Below are 15703 nucleotides of genomic sequence, written 5' to 3' on the forward strand. Positions count from 1 at the left end.
GACGCTGAGGCCATGACCTTTTACCAACGAACGATGCCAACAGACGTATCAATAAAATGTATTCGTCTTCCGTAACATTCTTCGATTCTATAATTAATAAGAATAATTATATTTGTCTCGCGTAGTTTGTTTCACACGTCTATCCGAATTCGATACCTGTATCGATTCGTTGGGAGAAACGGTGCTTGTAAAATATTGCACGCTTTACTTTGCAAGTAACAAATTATTCAAAATTGAAGTTTAAAAGAAAACAGCTGGAATTTTAATCTTATCTAAATTTGCTACAATTACGTTTGTTCTCGACCTCTGCCCGATTCGTAAACGCGTCACCGTTGAAGAGAACGCTTGTTAACTTTGTAGTTTCAGGGTTTCCATAGCTTTGAAAATTAGCATCTCGTCGCAACCTAAATAGTTAATTTTATCAAGGAACGATTTTTTAGCGAAAGATATTGAACCAAATTTTACAGATAATTTTCGATTTCACGTGTAAATTCTGAAAAAGTAAGCCGATTCCAATCGTCGTTACATTAACGTTCGCTTAAACGAACTTTCCATATCTCTAAAACTCTAAATGTCGCTTACCGTTTAAAGAAAGAAAAATCTTTCAGCTGCCCTTAAAATTCTAAGTACGTCCACAGCACCTACACGATACACGGCGCGCCATCGCCGAACCACGAAAAGCGAATACACCTTGCCAAACACTCTCCCCGCGTAACAAACTTTCGCCAACATCCTAAGCACGCGCTCCAATCCCTTTCTCATCCGCTTCGTCAAACCAACAAACCAAACTTAACAACTCTCGTCCAACAAGCTCGAACATTCTCCTTCCTCGATTTAACAACTCCGACACAACCCCGTCCAAACCGTAAAACAGCCGTGAAAACCAAATAAAAGGAAGGAAGGAAACCTTTCTTTTTTCTCTTTTTGTAGCGAACATCCAGCTGGATCGATTATTGTCGTAAGAAATATTAAATGTCTATTAAAAAAAACTCACAGTCAGCCTGGTATCTGGAAAAGTACCTAGGTATTAACGAAATCGAAACGTACTCGTAAATTTGCCTCGAAACGTTTTTTCGACAAAGCCAATGGATAACGAGTTTTTGCTGTGTATGTAGCAGCGAGTCTACGTGGCCCTGCTCCGCTCGCTCAAACGTTTTTTTGCATTAAACGCGGATAATTCTAACAACGTGCGTTGCGAAGGAACGCTGCGCAAAAACACCGGTGGTACAATTGCGTACAATTATATGCAGTACAATTTGTTCGTCCGACGTCGAAACTTTAGCGAGTACGCTTAAACGTAAAACTTGGCCAAGTATCTGAGAACGATATAGCAAAGTCGTAAAATCGGTCAGACGTCAAAGCTTACAGGTTGGTCGAAGACGAAAACGTAAACCGATACGTTTCAGGCGAGATAAGGAGATCGTGGCTTATTCGAGATATCAACTCGTGACTAGTTCTTTCTTTCCAGTAATATAAATCGGCGGTAAAGAGTTGCGCCCAACTCCGTCCAGTACATACGTCTACGGTTTTGCGCGGCTAGATCAATCGCTGTCATCGTTTAACGTATTAATTTACGACTTGTTATCGATACACCGCTTCCGGCTAGATACCGACTACCAATGAATAAACAATCAGCGTGATTAGGTGAAAAACATTGAAACATAATTTTTCTATCGAAGCGTTTAGTCGCGATTCGGCCCGATGCACGTGCAGCATACATCATCAAATTCGTCTTGCTCAGAGAACAGCGTCTCGCGAGAAAAGTTTATTCCAAATTTTCCACTTATTTTCTCTCGTAGAATCGCCTCGCACCAAATCCTACCACCCGAGCAACTAACTATTCTGCTAATTATCTCTGCCACTTATCGCGTCACTTATAAATCGTCGTTCGTAATGGGACGATAAAAAAGGGAAAAGAATTTATTTGGTTGGCTCGAGACGAACGAATTTGCCGTCGCACCACGTTTCGCCAGTGAATCAGCCTAATCGTCCCGTCTATATAACCGACTAGAGTCGCGCGATCGGTCATTGTTGTTCGTCTACGCGCGACTCGACCTCATCTCGTGGGTGTAATCGTGCGAAAAGCGTTCGCGAAATGTACAGCCGGCAGCCTGCGTTTATAATGGCCGATAGATCGATATATAGATATTCGTTCGGCGTTTTGATGGTGTTTTTGATCGTTGCAAGCGGTTCGCACGCGTACAAGGCGAAAGTGATGACTCGATTCGGGCAGGTTCAGGGATTGTTGAGTAGAAGCACCAGAGGAAGACTCGTCGCGCATTATTTGGGCATTCCTTTTGCTCAACCGCCTGTGGATGATTTGAGGTTTAGGGTGAGTTTACATGTAAACTATTTCTACAGTACATCCTACTTTTTCCCCCTTTTTTATAGCGCTCGATAGAGTATACCATGCCTTTTCATCTTTGCAACATATCATAGTATATATTACGGATTAGTTGTAGTTAATATTGCGAGAGAAGAAAAGTCTGCCTGTAATAATTTTGCGGGCATGATAAAAATTCTTTAACAGAGTCCTAGGCCATGGATTCGCAATTGGAACGAGACATTCTTTGCAACGGAATATGCCCCCATATGCGTTCAAGTGAACGAACAAGGCCACTTCGTTGGAGAGGAAGACTGTCTCTATCTCAACGTTTACGTGCCTCTGGTAAATATTTTTTAGCGTATTAAGCGAAAAAGCGAGGTAAAAATATGAAAATAATAACAGTAAAGGATAAACGAGATAAAGGAGAGTAAGAGAAAATGGAAGAGGTAAAACAAACACACGTGGGTAGATATCGTAAAGCGTAAAAATATGCGAGTTTCCTTATCTGGAACAGCTATGCCGGTCCTGGCCATCTACTAGGATAAATTACCGTTACGATTGAAAATGAATAAGTTTCATATTCATAGTATAAATATTTGTATCTTTTCGAGCTTATGGAAGTTTACGCTTGTACTAATTTTCCTACCACTTTAATCGATTAATTTTCTTCCGAAAATGTTTCGAGAAATTTCCAAAATATAGAGAATAGAGGCAGCAGTTTGCATACGGAACACTAGCAAAGAATAGAAGAAAAGCAGAAAAATAACAAAGGTATTAACAGAAGAGACAAACAGAAGAAGAAGAAGAATAGAAAATAGGAATACAGTTCAGGAAAGGTTTATAGCGTTGAAAAATGAATGTTCGCGATATCGATTGAAATTTGTTTCGAATAAGCGGAAGAAGAATATTAAAATTCCGATGTAAATCCTATTCGAACGATTCGATGAGATTCGAAACGCAACGGTATACAGTTTTCGAGTCGATTGGCAGCGTGAAACGCAGAATTCGCGCGAAACTCGAAACATATATACTGGGCGTTTTGCGAAACAAATGGAAGTTTTGTTGAAACGCGATCTCGATTGAGTTGCAAGGTCCACTCTCGGTTTAATGAAATTTAAACGATTCAAGGCGACGCATTTTTCTAGTTGCTTTAAACAGTTGCTCTTACTCTATTCTAGGAACATTTTACAATAAAATCGTGGCTTAAATCTCGTTTGGAAACCTTTTCGGAAATTTGATAGTCGGATAGGTTATCGGGCTAAGGATTGAACTAAAATAACATAATTCGTAAAACGTGAATTATAATAACATTAGTTCGTGTCACCATACGATGGTTACTATTTATGAGTTTTTATCGGTTTCATAGTTTCCGAGAAAACTCTACAACTCTAAACGTTTGCTTCGGTAAAAAGGGAGAGAGATACTAAAGATTAGAACAAATTACGAACAATGTTGAAGAAAGTATTTGTAGATTTCAGAGGAAAACGGAGATGGATATGAGGAGAAAAGCGCACTTCCGGTCATGGTGTACGTGCATGGCGGAATGTACGCCACTAACGGTGGTAACAATCGACAAGTCCCACCAGAGTATATGATGGACCAGGATGTGATTGTAGTTTCGATCCAATATCGTTTGAATATTTTGGGTAATAAGAAATTCGAAAGTTCACGTTTTATCGAGCGAAATTTGGAAAAATGTAAAATTGGCAAGCATGGAATTTAACAGAGACGCGTAGAAGAAGAGAAAATTCCCCGATAATCCTATTTGCTGATACTCAATTTCTCAATTTCTCAATTTTTCAATTTCTCAATTTACTAATACCGCAATTCTCATTCGCACAACTTTCCAGTATACCGATCATATTATTACCAATATTCCAACATTCAATCGCACAACTTTCAGATCGAATTTTTGCTAATATCCAGCTCCCAAATTGGCATGTTTCCCCGCATCACGGGAATATCTTCCAGTGCCTCGTTGTTTCATTTCTCCGATACTGCAGGATTCTTCGCCACGGCCACCAAACACAATCCAGGCAACAACGGTCTGAAAGACATCGTAATGGCGCTACGTTGGGTGCAAGAAAACATTCGTTACTTCAATGGCGACCCAAACATCGTGACTCTATGGGGCCACAGCGCAGGTGCCTCCGCCGTGCACTTGTTGGCTATCACGAACAAGACCGAAGGACTGTTCAACAGGTATGTTAACGATTTTGCGGACGGACATACTTTTCCAAACATACGAGGGAACCCCGATGACCGACCACCGATCACACGTTGATTCCGACGAAACTTTGCACAACGATTCGTCAAACGCTATCTAAGAATTTAGCCAATTCGTCAAACCAAACCAAGAATTTAGTAATCCGTTCGTTTACATACCCATACCCATTAACCCATTTATATACATAACCATAAGATTAATCATTAAGATTTCGTCGATAACGCGACAAAGTTGGTGGTAGCGTAGCGTGGTAAGTTAGCAGCTCAGCTCTCGGCTGGGACGCCGCGAGTTTAAAAATACGGCATTGTCATCAGGTACATCGTTCAAAGTGGAGTTGCTACTAGTCCCACGGCGTTGGTGCCCGCGCATTGGATAAGAATATATTCTTTGGTATCGGCCGCATTAGTCGGATGTCTTCCTCAAAGCCAAGAGGAATATACGACGACTGCGCAACCGAACGTGACGCGCGAACAAGAACAGAATGACGAGGGAGAGTTAAGCGAAGAAGAAGAGGCGGAAATGATGCGATGCTTGAGAAAGCTTGACGTCAGAAGCTTCAGAAACATGATGGACTATCATGTAAGTTCTATGCAGAGCGTCCTGCAACACCGATGATGGATTCTGCGCGCGAACTCGCCTCCAGTTACAACGACGAGTTTTACGTTGAAATAGTTTTATCGAAAGATGAAAGTAGTCTCATTTATCCATTTACCAACGGAACGCAAGGCACGCAAGAAGATTCCGTTGTTTTCGCGTGCGCAATCCATCGTCGAATCGGTTCCTCCATACTACGGGACATCTTGTATATGAAATCAAGTCGAAGATCAAGTAGAACGAAATGCTTGCCTAAACGAAATGATTCTATTCTAACGTTTCCAACTTATTCGTTTGCTTCTACCTATTCGATGGTCGAACAAAATTCTGGACAAGTTCTGAAGCTCGATCTTCTAAGAAACGAAACTTATAGCTTTCGCGAAAATTTCACTTCGTTAAAATTTCCTTCGTTGAAACTTTGGCAAACAAGATAGTGCGGTGGAGTGGCCATTGCTGTATTTTCGCGCCGACGGTCGAGGAGGAATCGGACGACGCTATCGTAACGATGCATCCCCTGACAGCGATAAAGCAGCGCCTGTTCAGAGACATTCCAGCTATTATAGGGGTGACCAAGGACGAAGGACTGATGAAATCGATCGGTAAATTTCAAAGAATTTAACTTTATCGATCATTTTTCTTTATTTAAACACTTTTCGACTACTTTGACAACTTCTTTCCATTCGCTTTGAAAGAGACAACTTTCTTCGCGATACTCCATTTTTTCACCAAAGAATAGCAGAGTCCTACACTTTTCCGCCCATTCAAGTAGTATAATTTGCGAGGTATTTTTCAAATATTACTTCATTCCGTAATAAGGTTGCTGCTCGCCGCGCAATTCAATTACAAGTTTTAATTAATTTTGAAAAAGTTGCTCGTTTCGATTTGAAGCCATCTTGACGAACCCAACCGCCGAGGACGAAATACTAAATAATTTCGAGACGTATCTGCTCTATTTGCTGGAATATCGCGCGATGTCCAACGACACTTTGGACGCCCTTACGAATTTCTATTTCGATAACAACGTTACTTTATCAACGCTGAGAAGGAATATCACAGAGGTACGTGTGCTCTCCGCTCGAATATTTTCAGTCACCGCTACTACATCGAAACTACGTCAAATAAGATTTTTCACGTAGATAGTTGGAAGGGCGGTCATACTGTTCGGAAAACTTGCTTTTTCCAGAAATTTTCTACCTTTCGATCGTTGAAATAATATCCATTTAAACGCTACTCTTCCATAGAACTAATGTCTTAAACTAATAATTTCACCAACTAATTAATCGAGCATGTCCGATCTTCTCTGGCAAAATAATTCCACCGTCTGTTAAAAATTATTCCATCTATACGACACGGACGACACGTCGTTAATTATCCGAATAATCATGCGCACGACGATAAGAATAATTACGCGATTCAATATTAACGAACACGTTGCTAATAATTTTACAAATCCACTTACACTTCTGTCAATGCCAATTATAGATCATTGGAGATGCTCTTATCTTATGGCCAACCTATGAAACTTTAAAGTATCAATCGAACGCAATGAATTCGAGTACCTATCTCTATGTATTTTCATACGAGGGCACTTTTAGCGCGACTTTTGCCTTCACCAAAGCAGTTCCAAGACACTTTGGTGAGTATTTCGATACTCGTATATTCCCTGCTTTATTAGCTATATTGCTTCTAAATACATAGCGAATTCTTACGCGAGTTCATTATTTCGAGAACATCGTAATTCAAAACGTAGAACTTTTTGCCTCATCGTAGCGTATCGTTTGGCACAAAGCGACAGGATAAAAAACGAGCGATTTCTTGGCTCGTTGTTTCCCATAGACGCAGAAACATCACCGGCTTTCTAACTTGGCAAAATTGAACAAAACTTAACAGAATTTCTCTGTCAGCTTCTTCGTCGAGTTTCACTTCACAACCTTTTGGAATTTTCCGACATGCGGTTTCTACGAATTTTCGAATTTTCAAACTTGGGAATTTTTTAATGCTGAACTTTTCAAGTTTTAGGAGCTTGCGATGTCGGAATTTTGGAACCGTGCGACATCGAATCGTTGGATTTTTGGAATTTTGGAATTTTAGGATTTCCAAACTTTGGTACTCTGGAATTTTTCCTTCATCTTAACAAATTTTAACTATACACTCGTATACGTAAAAGTATCGCCAATCAAGTATAGAACATTTACATCTTTTTTTCTTTTGTAATTGAGATTTTTATGAAACGTTATTCTTCAAATTTTCTCATCGTACTGTTTATCAATTCTCATGCTTATTGGCTTACTAATACGTTCACGTGATTATCACACTCATAGCGATACGATAGTAGAATGCAGCTACTTAATACCTATACTAATAACGTAGCGTAAAAATTTATTAAATTAATTAATTAAACGTGTATTTTATATTTTTATATTTTATATTTTTCGATAGAGTTAAGATATAAGATGATACTGACGAAGAATTTTTTATTTTTTATACGTAAAAAAGACGGGAAAAAGAAGGCGTTAAGCGACGATATACCAATAACCGATTCTTCCAAAGAAATTAACCACTAAATCGACAATGTGGTACTTTTAGGTGTCTCGCACGTAGATGACTTAAATTATTTGCTACCAATATTCAACAAAGAGTTTGAAGATTACATGCTACACAATACAGAAAACGATATAACCATGATCAATATAATGACCGAGATGTGGGCCAGCTTCGCAACTAAGGGGTAACGAAAAATAAATATCTTTGCTTCCTAATAACAACGGAATTAGTAGAAAATGAGAAAATATCCAATGCCGTATCTTTCTTATCAACCAATTCTTATTCTTATTCTTATTCTTAACTGGATTCGGGTTGTTGTTATTATTAAGCGTACCAGAGGCTTGGAGAGTTACACCGTGGCCAGATTACAAGGAATCGCAAAAGTTCTTGCAAATTGGAGTTGGAAAACTTCCGGAAATGACAATAGGAAGCGAATTTTTCCCAGAAAGAATGGCGTTCTGGGAAGAATTATCCGCGAATCTAACTTACGACACGGCAGACGACCCTCATTTGCCCCTAAAACAACCGATCGAAGACGTTGAGTTTGCCAGCAGCGATGCTTCTGTACGATACGACGATATAACGATTTCTTTGCCGACGTTGCTCCTGCTATTCACCTACTTGTCAATTTTAGAACGTAATTGCTAGTATAACGTTGCCAATATACAGAGAACGTATTTATGTTGTAAAGTTTATCATATAAAATTTGTTAAATCCGTGACAAATTCATTTCTTTATACGATTTTAGACAATGCACGAACGATGGCAATTAAACGGTAATTTATTTACCTTTATCCTCCAATCTTCAAACATTTCTATATTCCGAATTTTATTTTATCTTCACTTTACGTTTAACGACCGGACAACAAGAACAAATGTTCTATGGATAACCAGATACGTCGACCGAAACGGAACGTCGTTCGTCGCCACGAATGTACGAATACGCAAGTGAAAAGAACAGAGGGTCGGCAGGGGCAGATCAACGATGTAAAAAAGGATCTCCCAGAGGATCGCCGCCGGTTTTATTAAGACGAGGCCCTAATAAACGAAAAGCGTAATGGAATCCGGCGAAAATTAAGTTGGTCGCGGCGTGTGGAGAGTGAAACGCGTGCATAAAATATGCGCCAACGCGGCGTTCCATCGCGCTCGGCGAAATTAATCATCCGGCCGCCCCCGTGTTTGTCTTCTTTCCGTTCTGTTCCGTTCCCCTTTTCCGGCCACGTGAATTCCCCGCGTTTGCGTGTACAGTAGCGTGCACGTCACCAAATTAAGACAAACGTTCTACCTTTCCTTGCTTTCTCTTCTCCTTCTTGCCTCTTCTCGTCTCTGATTTCACGGCTTTCATAGAATTTTTATTTGTCCGATAAATCTTTGTCGGTGTTCACGAAGGATGTTACAAAACGGCCGGCTTTGGATATACCAAGAGACGCTGTCGAACGTCGATTCCTGCAACGATTTTTCGTATCGGGTCAAAGTGAAATACCGTTGTTCGGAAAATTCTACGAAACAATCATAAAAACGAGTCTGCGCCACGAATTTCCGTATAAATCGAGGGTTGCGCGACTGAACGTCGACTGCGGGACAATCTTGTTCGTTCTACCACGCAAAGACGTATACGAAAAATACGTACGAGTGTGAACCGAAAGAGACGGTAGTTGAGCTGGAAATCGACACGTTGCAGCCGCGTTTCGCGCGTCGCCGAATTTTCGAAAGGCACTTGGCCGTATATGTATATGTGTAGTACTTGGTCTCGCGTACACTTGGCCCGAGGAGGCTCGAAATCGCTTCGAAAACGATTATTCGACTGCTGGATAAACAGTGGTTCGTCGCGCAGCACCCAACTTATTTGTCTATGCAAATGGTCGATCAACGATGGCCACGGCCCTCGTGCCTTGTTTCGCTTCGAGTATCCGCGACCGCCGTGTTTTTCCTCGCACCTTTGCCGGCCAACGTGTCGCCCCCCTTCGTCTCTCGGTGGCCAGCTAAAACCTACACCGACGGCTCTCGTGGTCTTTTCCATCGTGGTCGTTCCATAGGGGCGACCTTTCTTTCTTCGATTGACTTTCAACGATTCCAGTTATACAATCCAAACTCTTCGATGTTAGTTCGATCGCTAATTATACCGTAATCGTGGATAAAAGATACAAGGTAAAAAAAAAAGAAGCCCTCCTTCAAGTTTCACGAAACCACCTTTCGTCAAAGAAACGTTTTACGAAATTTCGTTGATAACAGCGTGATTCGTGCCTAATTTCCATTAACGAGGATAAATTGAACGAGAAACGATCTACTCGATCAGTTACGAGCCAACGATCCCTTCTTCCCCGTGTTCCCTACGCGCATCTCGCAATAAAACGACATTTTATGCATACGAAACATCGTTGCAGACTTACCTCTGCTTTCCCGCCAAAGAATTAGCCGTGTAATGCACCCGTGGCGCCATTATCACTACGAGACCATGTTTCGCGTCGAGTAACGAACGAAATTTCTCCAGCAATTGCCACGGCTTTCCAAGTTTCCAGTTCGCGAAATTCGGATGCTCTTCGTGTCTCGCGATAATGAGGTATTCGCGGATTCGACGTGCAACGCTATAGTAAAGGTAAGCACGCGTGTAATTAGTAAAAGCCCGTGAAAATCGAGACGCGTCTCCCGTTTCTACGAGGCCCCTACTTTTTCCAAAGTAGAACAAGACGTCCGAGCATGCCGATCGAAACGAGTTTGCAAATCTTTCGAACCCTAAGAAGAGTCCTGAAACTCCATGTGTTCGCGCTTCGAAATCCTCAAGTTTCTAAACCATCGAACGTCGAAAAGTAAATGAACGTTCAGATGCTTTGGCCGGCCAGTTTGTATCTCTATTCGTTATGCAGGTATCTTCGTTCGTGTATCAAAGGAAGCAAGCGAAAAGCACATAATGCATCGTTTAAAAGCGGAAATTCCGGCCCCGTCGTTAATTACTTTCTCGCCGTGGCAGGGCATTTCATTCGACGAAACACGTCTGGCGAACAATGGCAGCCGAGACCGCCCCAAGGCTCCCGGAATAAGTTGTTCTTCTTTTCATCGAGAACGTAATATCGTGGTATACAAGCCCTTTTGTCGCCGCGGACGTTTAATTATTCGCCATCTGGAAATTGGCCCCGGCTGGTTTTCACACGCAGCGAATGATCGATCGCCTGTACGTCTCCTTCGAAACGTTTTCTTCAACCTACGACCAACGACGCTAGTTTAACGCGTGACAAACGATTTCCTGGGCGGGAGGGAGTGGGGGGGGGCGATCGAGTTCCCTTTTTCGGCATCATTCTTTCCACACCGCCGAGGAAAATGTGTTTTTGTCGAGGGAAAATGTTTGCGTCGAGATAAATAGCAGGGCGAGTAAGACGTTCGGTTCCTTCATAAGCATCGGATTATAGCTTATTCTACCATGGAACGTGTTTTTCTTACCATCTTCTTTGGTATTTTCGTACAAAGGAGGCGTACGATCATTTTGAATTTTGGAATTTTATGAACTTGTAGGAAATTGGACGTTTCCGATTAACTTCGATTTGCAACATTGAAAGTTTGAAGCTTGGGATTCGGCTACTTCCATATTGGGAATCTTTGGCATTTCTAAATACAGGCACGCTTTTGAAAAATCTTGACACCTCGGAAATCGAAAAATTCACAGATCAAAGTATAGAAAAGTTGTTCGCGAATGGATAGTAAATTTATTTGCAAAAGGTCAGGAAAATGGCGTTTCTGGGGTTTCGCCAGCCCCAGAAACCAGAGAGCGGAGCGACCACGGTCGTAACGCAGTTTTATATGAAAGTTTAGTACGACAGGTGTGCAAATACTTTTCGTCAGCCCACTGTATGCGAACGGGGCGACCAGGATCTCTGAAATTCCGCCGATTTCCCTTTTCTTTCCCTAGTTGGTCGATTCTTGCCGAGTAACCGACCCGAACGGACCGATGGAACGGCCGCTATAATTTTCACGGCGGCGTGTGTCCGTCGACAGAGGCCACCGGACTGCCATTGTTGGCCTTGGTAACGAGCGGCAATTTTTGCAGGGTCGAACAATGTGTCGCATTAGCGCATTGTGCTGGCCGGTTCCGCTCGTTCTGTCACGCGACACGGCCATATCGTAATCGATGCTGGCCCGCCGATTTCCATTTCCACTTTTGCCGCCCGGTCCCAGTCATTATAGCGGCAAGTCGGCCGACAATGTCATCGAGACGAGCGAACGTGTCTGGAATTCATCGACCGAACTGTTCTTCCACGGTTATTATATCGCGCGACCATCTCGAATAATTTCCCGGTAATTTTCGCGCGCGATAATGTGGCATTAAGCTTCCATGGTGAGGACTTTTGTCGCTTGCGAGACGCGAGACGAACGGCAATTGCATCCGATCGTTTCGAACTTTCGATTTTCAAGTTTGACATTTTCTTTCCGATGCTATTCCAACCAGCAAATTTCAAGCATCCACGTCGAATCGGACGAAGCCACGTGGTTCGACGGGCAAACTTCGATTAATAGCGTAAATTCCCATGACCGTCGTCTTAAGTCGTGCGACGGGGGTTGCAACGTTACCCCGTAATCCGTTGCATCCCCCAACGAGCAGCCGGTGCAGCGTGCTATGAGAAAATGAATATTTGAAAATCTGGAAGGATGAGAGGCGGCGTTATGTCCCCGTTAGCTTCCCCTAATCTGACTGTATCTAATTCGCTGGTACGATTCCCCGTGGGACCTATCCCGGAGAAATTTCTCCTCTCAAATCGTACGTATTTCCTTCGTCCGTTTCGTCGAGGATCGCGAGTCGCTTTGTTTCCTCGTTTTCTTCTTCCAATTCCCTCCTTCTGATTCCCATTTCTCCTTCGATTTATTATTTATTTTCGCTATCGCGTTACGTAGAGCGTTAGCATTTTCGTTATTTAGTTTCTCGTTCGTTCGTTCGTTCGTTCGTTCGTTCGTTTCTAGGAAGAATTAATTTCTTTTCTTTTAGCATCACGTTCCTTGATTATTCATTTATTTATTTATTCGCTTTCCATTTCCTCTATCTTTTGACAAAGTTTCGTTTGTTTATTGGATACCGCGAGTATCAGGCTCCAATTGCGATAATAGTACACATACCACGCTATTCTGTCTGTAATTCTAGAATAGCCGTGACTATATGCAAAGAATCACGAAAAAAAATCAACAACATTTTCTCGAATTTTGAAAGAAGAAAGAACACTCTAATTGAATGGACGTTTATTAACAAGTGAATGACAACTTTTTAACGAGACACGAACGAATGTCAAGCTGTCCACGCGATATCCATCATCGCGATGACTTTCGATCGATAGAGTTTTTGCAAAAGTTCATCGAGTTCGAAAACGACCGGCGACTCGAGTTCCCGTGATCGTCGTAACGATGATTTGTCACTGTCACGGACAATAATACGAATGGACGCAAGAGCGTAACGCAAAATGGTAGCCTGCGGCTTTCATCGTGCGAGTATCGCGGTTCGTAATATCAGCGACTCTCAAACAATGGATATCTTCCACAAAGAGAGAGAGAAAGAGAGACAATCCTTTCGGAATTTAGCAAATCATATCCTTTTCTGTTTTAATGTTCTCCAATATTGGCAAATAGTTTTTCGTATTTGAATATTTAATTTGATATTGCCCGGTTGGACGTCTTGTTCGAGTTTTAACGATTATTCAACGATTTTTGTACGTTGAAATCTTTTTACAACTTAGTAAATCCCTTCTTCTTCGTTCCTATCGAGAATTTCCACTCTCCATTTATTCTTAAGCCTCTTAAAGGGCTAGAAATAATTTTTCCAAAGTTAAATCCAACGAATATCACGCTTTAAATACTTTTACGAATAAAATGTTGCAAGTAAATGCATCGAATTTTATTGCTTTATGATTTAGTAAACGGATCAACGAGTCCGTGTTTAAATGCTTTCAAAATTTAGTAAACGTCCCGTCCTTAACGATTTTGCTGTTTAGCGAATCGATTAAGATAATTCTACGCGTACAGGTAATTCGATATCGAGGTTAAGGCACATTGAATTAGAATGGCAATTTGCTACATTGTCAGAGTCGAGGAACACGGTATTGGAGGGGCAGAGCAGTAATAATACTATTGAAGTATTATTAGCACTGGTGTGGTTGCATCGCTATCAGCAACGACAGCAATATTATTAGTACTATGGTAACTATCGTAACTATCACCGGCGAAATTAATCTGTATTTCGCTAGTTTTTACATAGCAATTACTACGAATATTATCGTAATAGTACCAGCAAAAACCTACTGTTTGGCAAAATTATTAATTACTGATAGATTATTCGTCGTCAATCGTTAGTTGCTAATATTTTACGATGAAAAAAGGATTAGAATAGCTGGTTTCGCGTCCCCTGATCTTCGCGACAAAAAGACAGAGAAAAAAGGAAGAGAGGAAATACTTGCAGCTTTTGCTCTCAACAGATTTTCTTAAAGCTTGAAAACCTTCTTCTTACCGTTCGAGAACAGAGTTTCCTGCCGGGTTTCCGTTTCCGGCTGACGTTCACCGAGACGATTGAGAATCTCTGGTGTGCGTAATACAGAATCTGTCTCGAGCTAGCGTACAGCTACACTGCGGGGCACGTCAAGACAGTGACACGAGATCCGTTCGCGATTCAGAAGCGAAGAAAACGGCGCAGAGGCGGATGATAAGGGGAGAAGAGCTTATGCGCAACGTTTTCTTGCCCGGGGAGCTGGTTTGCCGGCGTTATACCCGGGGCGTTTAATAAGTAACCGGTAGTACGATCGACAATACCTATAATACTTTTCAATAGAGAATAAAGAGATTCGGATGATTGGATACCGGACGATCGAGTTTCGACATCATAGATGCGAAAGAAGGATCAAGAGTCCGAGATTAGGGTGAAAACAAGAGGAGACGTAGGTACTTTTAGACCTACTTGGGATCGAAGGGAGAGTTTTTCAGCGAAAAAATCTAGATTGAGGTAAAAAGGAAAAAAAAAGAAAGACGATGTTTTTTCTATACTAAGCGATTAGTATAGATATTAGTATAGATATAGCTTTAACTATACGCAGCAAACAAAGTTATCCTTACTTTGGGCTTCGGACAAACGCGCCGTACAAAAGTAAGTCCTCTCGCTCGTTTTAACAGGTAAATATTTGCCGTTGAAACATGGATTTCCATTAAACGTTCGTAAATATCGATAATACCCTTCCAAACAGTAAATTGCAGTATATATTAAAATCGATGAAAATACCTACGGGAATATTTTATTTAAACACGAAATGCTAGAGATACAAAAAAAAACTTTCTATAGAGACCTTAAAGCAAATGAATCTGAAAGTCTTATGAGCCTTTAAAAGTTAGAAACTTTGGACAGTTGGTTAGATTTTTCTAATATTTCTAGAATCTTCGCAAAATTTGCCGATGAAATTTGTTCCGCCCAACCGTGGGTTCGTACCAAATATCCGCCATATCGACATTTTCGCGACGCGCCCGACCTCAATACAGGACAGCAGAAGACGAAGCATAGAGGCGAGGTAATGATAAATTCGCTCGTTACACCGACTTCTCGCCTCGTGACTCGAATTCGCTGGTTCGAAGTGTATTCTTCGGTTGTCTTGCTGCAGGTACCGTGAAATGGATGGACGGCAGAGGTTAAGTAATGTATCGCGTTCGTTGCGCCACGGAGAAAAATGGTGTACGAGTTGATTTCGCGAAATGTCTGAGATGTTTTCCTGGGTGGAAACCCGTTGAATGTGACGATGAGTAATTGCTCCGCGTAATAAGTGTGAAATATGTATGCGAAAGTATATTTTGGTCTACGGAGTCTTAAGGCTGGGTCAGATGTGATCTCAGTAACGATCAGTTCTCAAGTAACGATCGATGCAAGTAACCGAGTGCAACATGTACTTACGTACGATTTAGAAATTCGTTGCACGCTGTGCTGGAGACTCGAACGGAAGATGTACGTTTTTCTCCGACAGTCTCTGATTTTCTAGGACAGCGGAAGACTAAGACATAGAGAT

The 15703-nt window shown here is 41.6% G+C and overlaps 2 protein-coding genes across 5 annotated transcripts in view; one reads left to right on the forward strand and one right to left on the reverse strand.

Moving 5' to 3' along the window:
* Nucleotides 1-15703, reverse strand: part of LOC122576604 (polypyrimidine tract-binding protein 2) — a 417022-nt gene that overhangs the window by 347240 nt on the left and 54079 nt on the right. The gene's annotated exons all lie outside the window — the stretch shown is intronic.
* On the forward strand, nt 1330-8493 carry LOC122576603 (esterase FE4-like). Of its 3 annotated transcripts, none has more exons than XM_043747165.1 (11): nt 1330-2332; nt 2531-2668; nt 3798-3972; nt 4330-4528; nt 4868-5132; nt 5578-5746; nt 6036-6205; nt 6630-6783; nt 7161-7253; nt 7734-7875; nt 8021-8493. In XM_043747165.1, the coding sequence occupies exons 1-11, from the start codon at nt 2096-2098 to the stop codon at nt 8337-8339; spliced, it is 2061 nt and encodes a 686-aa protein (XP_043603100.1). In that variant the 5' UTR covers nt 1330-2095; the 3' UTR covers nt 8340-8493. The 3 variants fall into 3 exon arrangements, with proteins under 3 accessions (XP_043603100.1, XP_043603101.1, XP_043603102.1); XM_043747166.1 differs by having other exon boundaries at nt 7167-7253; XM_043747167.1 differs by lacking the exon at nt 7161-7253 and having other exon boundaries at nt 1338-2332.

Source organism: Bombus pyrosoma, linkage group LG16 (assembly GCF_014825855.1).
Source record: "Bombus pyrosoma isolate SC7728 linkage group LG16, ASM1482585v1, whole genome shotgun sequence".
Taxonomy (NCBI): domain Eukaryota; kingdom Metazoa; phylum Arthropoda; class Insecta; order Hymenoptera; family Apidae; genus Bombus; species Bombus pyrosoma.

Excerpts from the sequence above, each read along its gene's own strand:
- LOC122576603 (XM_043747165.1), top strand. The coding sequence starts at position 2,096 with ATGTACAGCCGGCAGCCTGCGTTTATAATGGCCGATAGATCGATATAT. Across the intron at positions 4,529-4,867 it reads ACCGAAGGACTGTTCAACAG|GTACATCGTTCAAAGTGGAG; the intron begins GTATGTTAACGA and ends CATTGTCATCAG. Across the intron at positions 7,876-8,020 it reads GCCAGCTTCGCAACTAAGGG|CGTACCAGAGGCTTGGAGAG; the intron begins GTAACGAAAAAT and ends GTTATTATTAAG.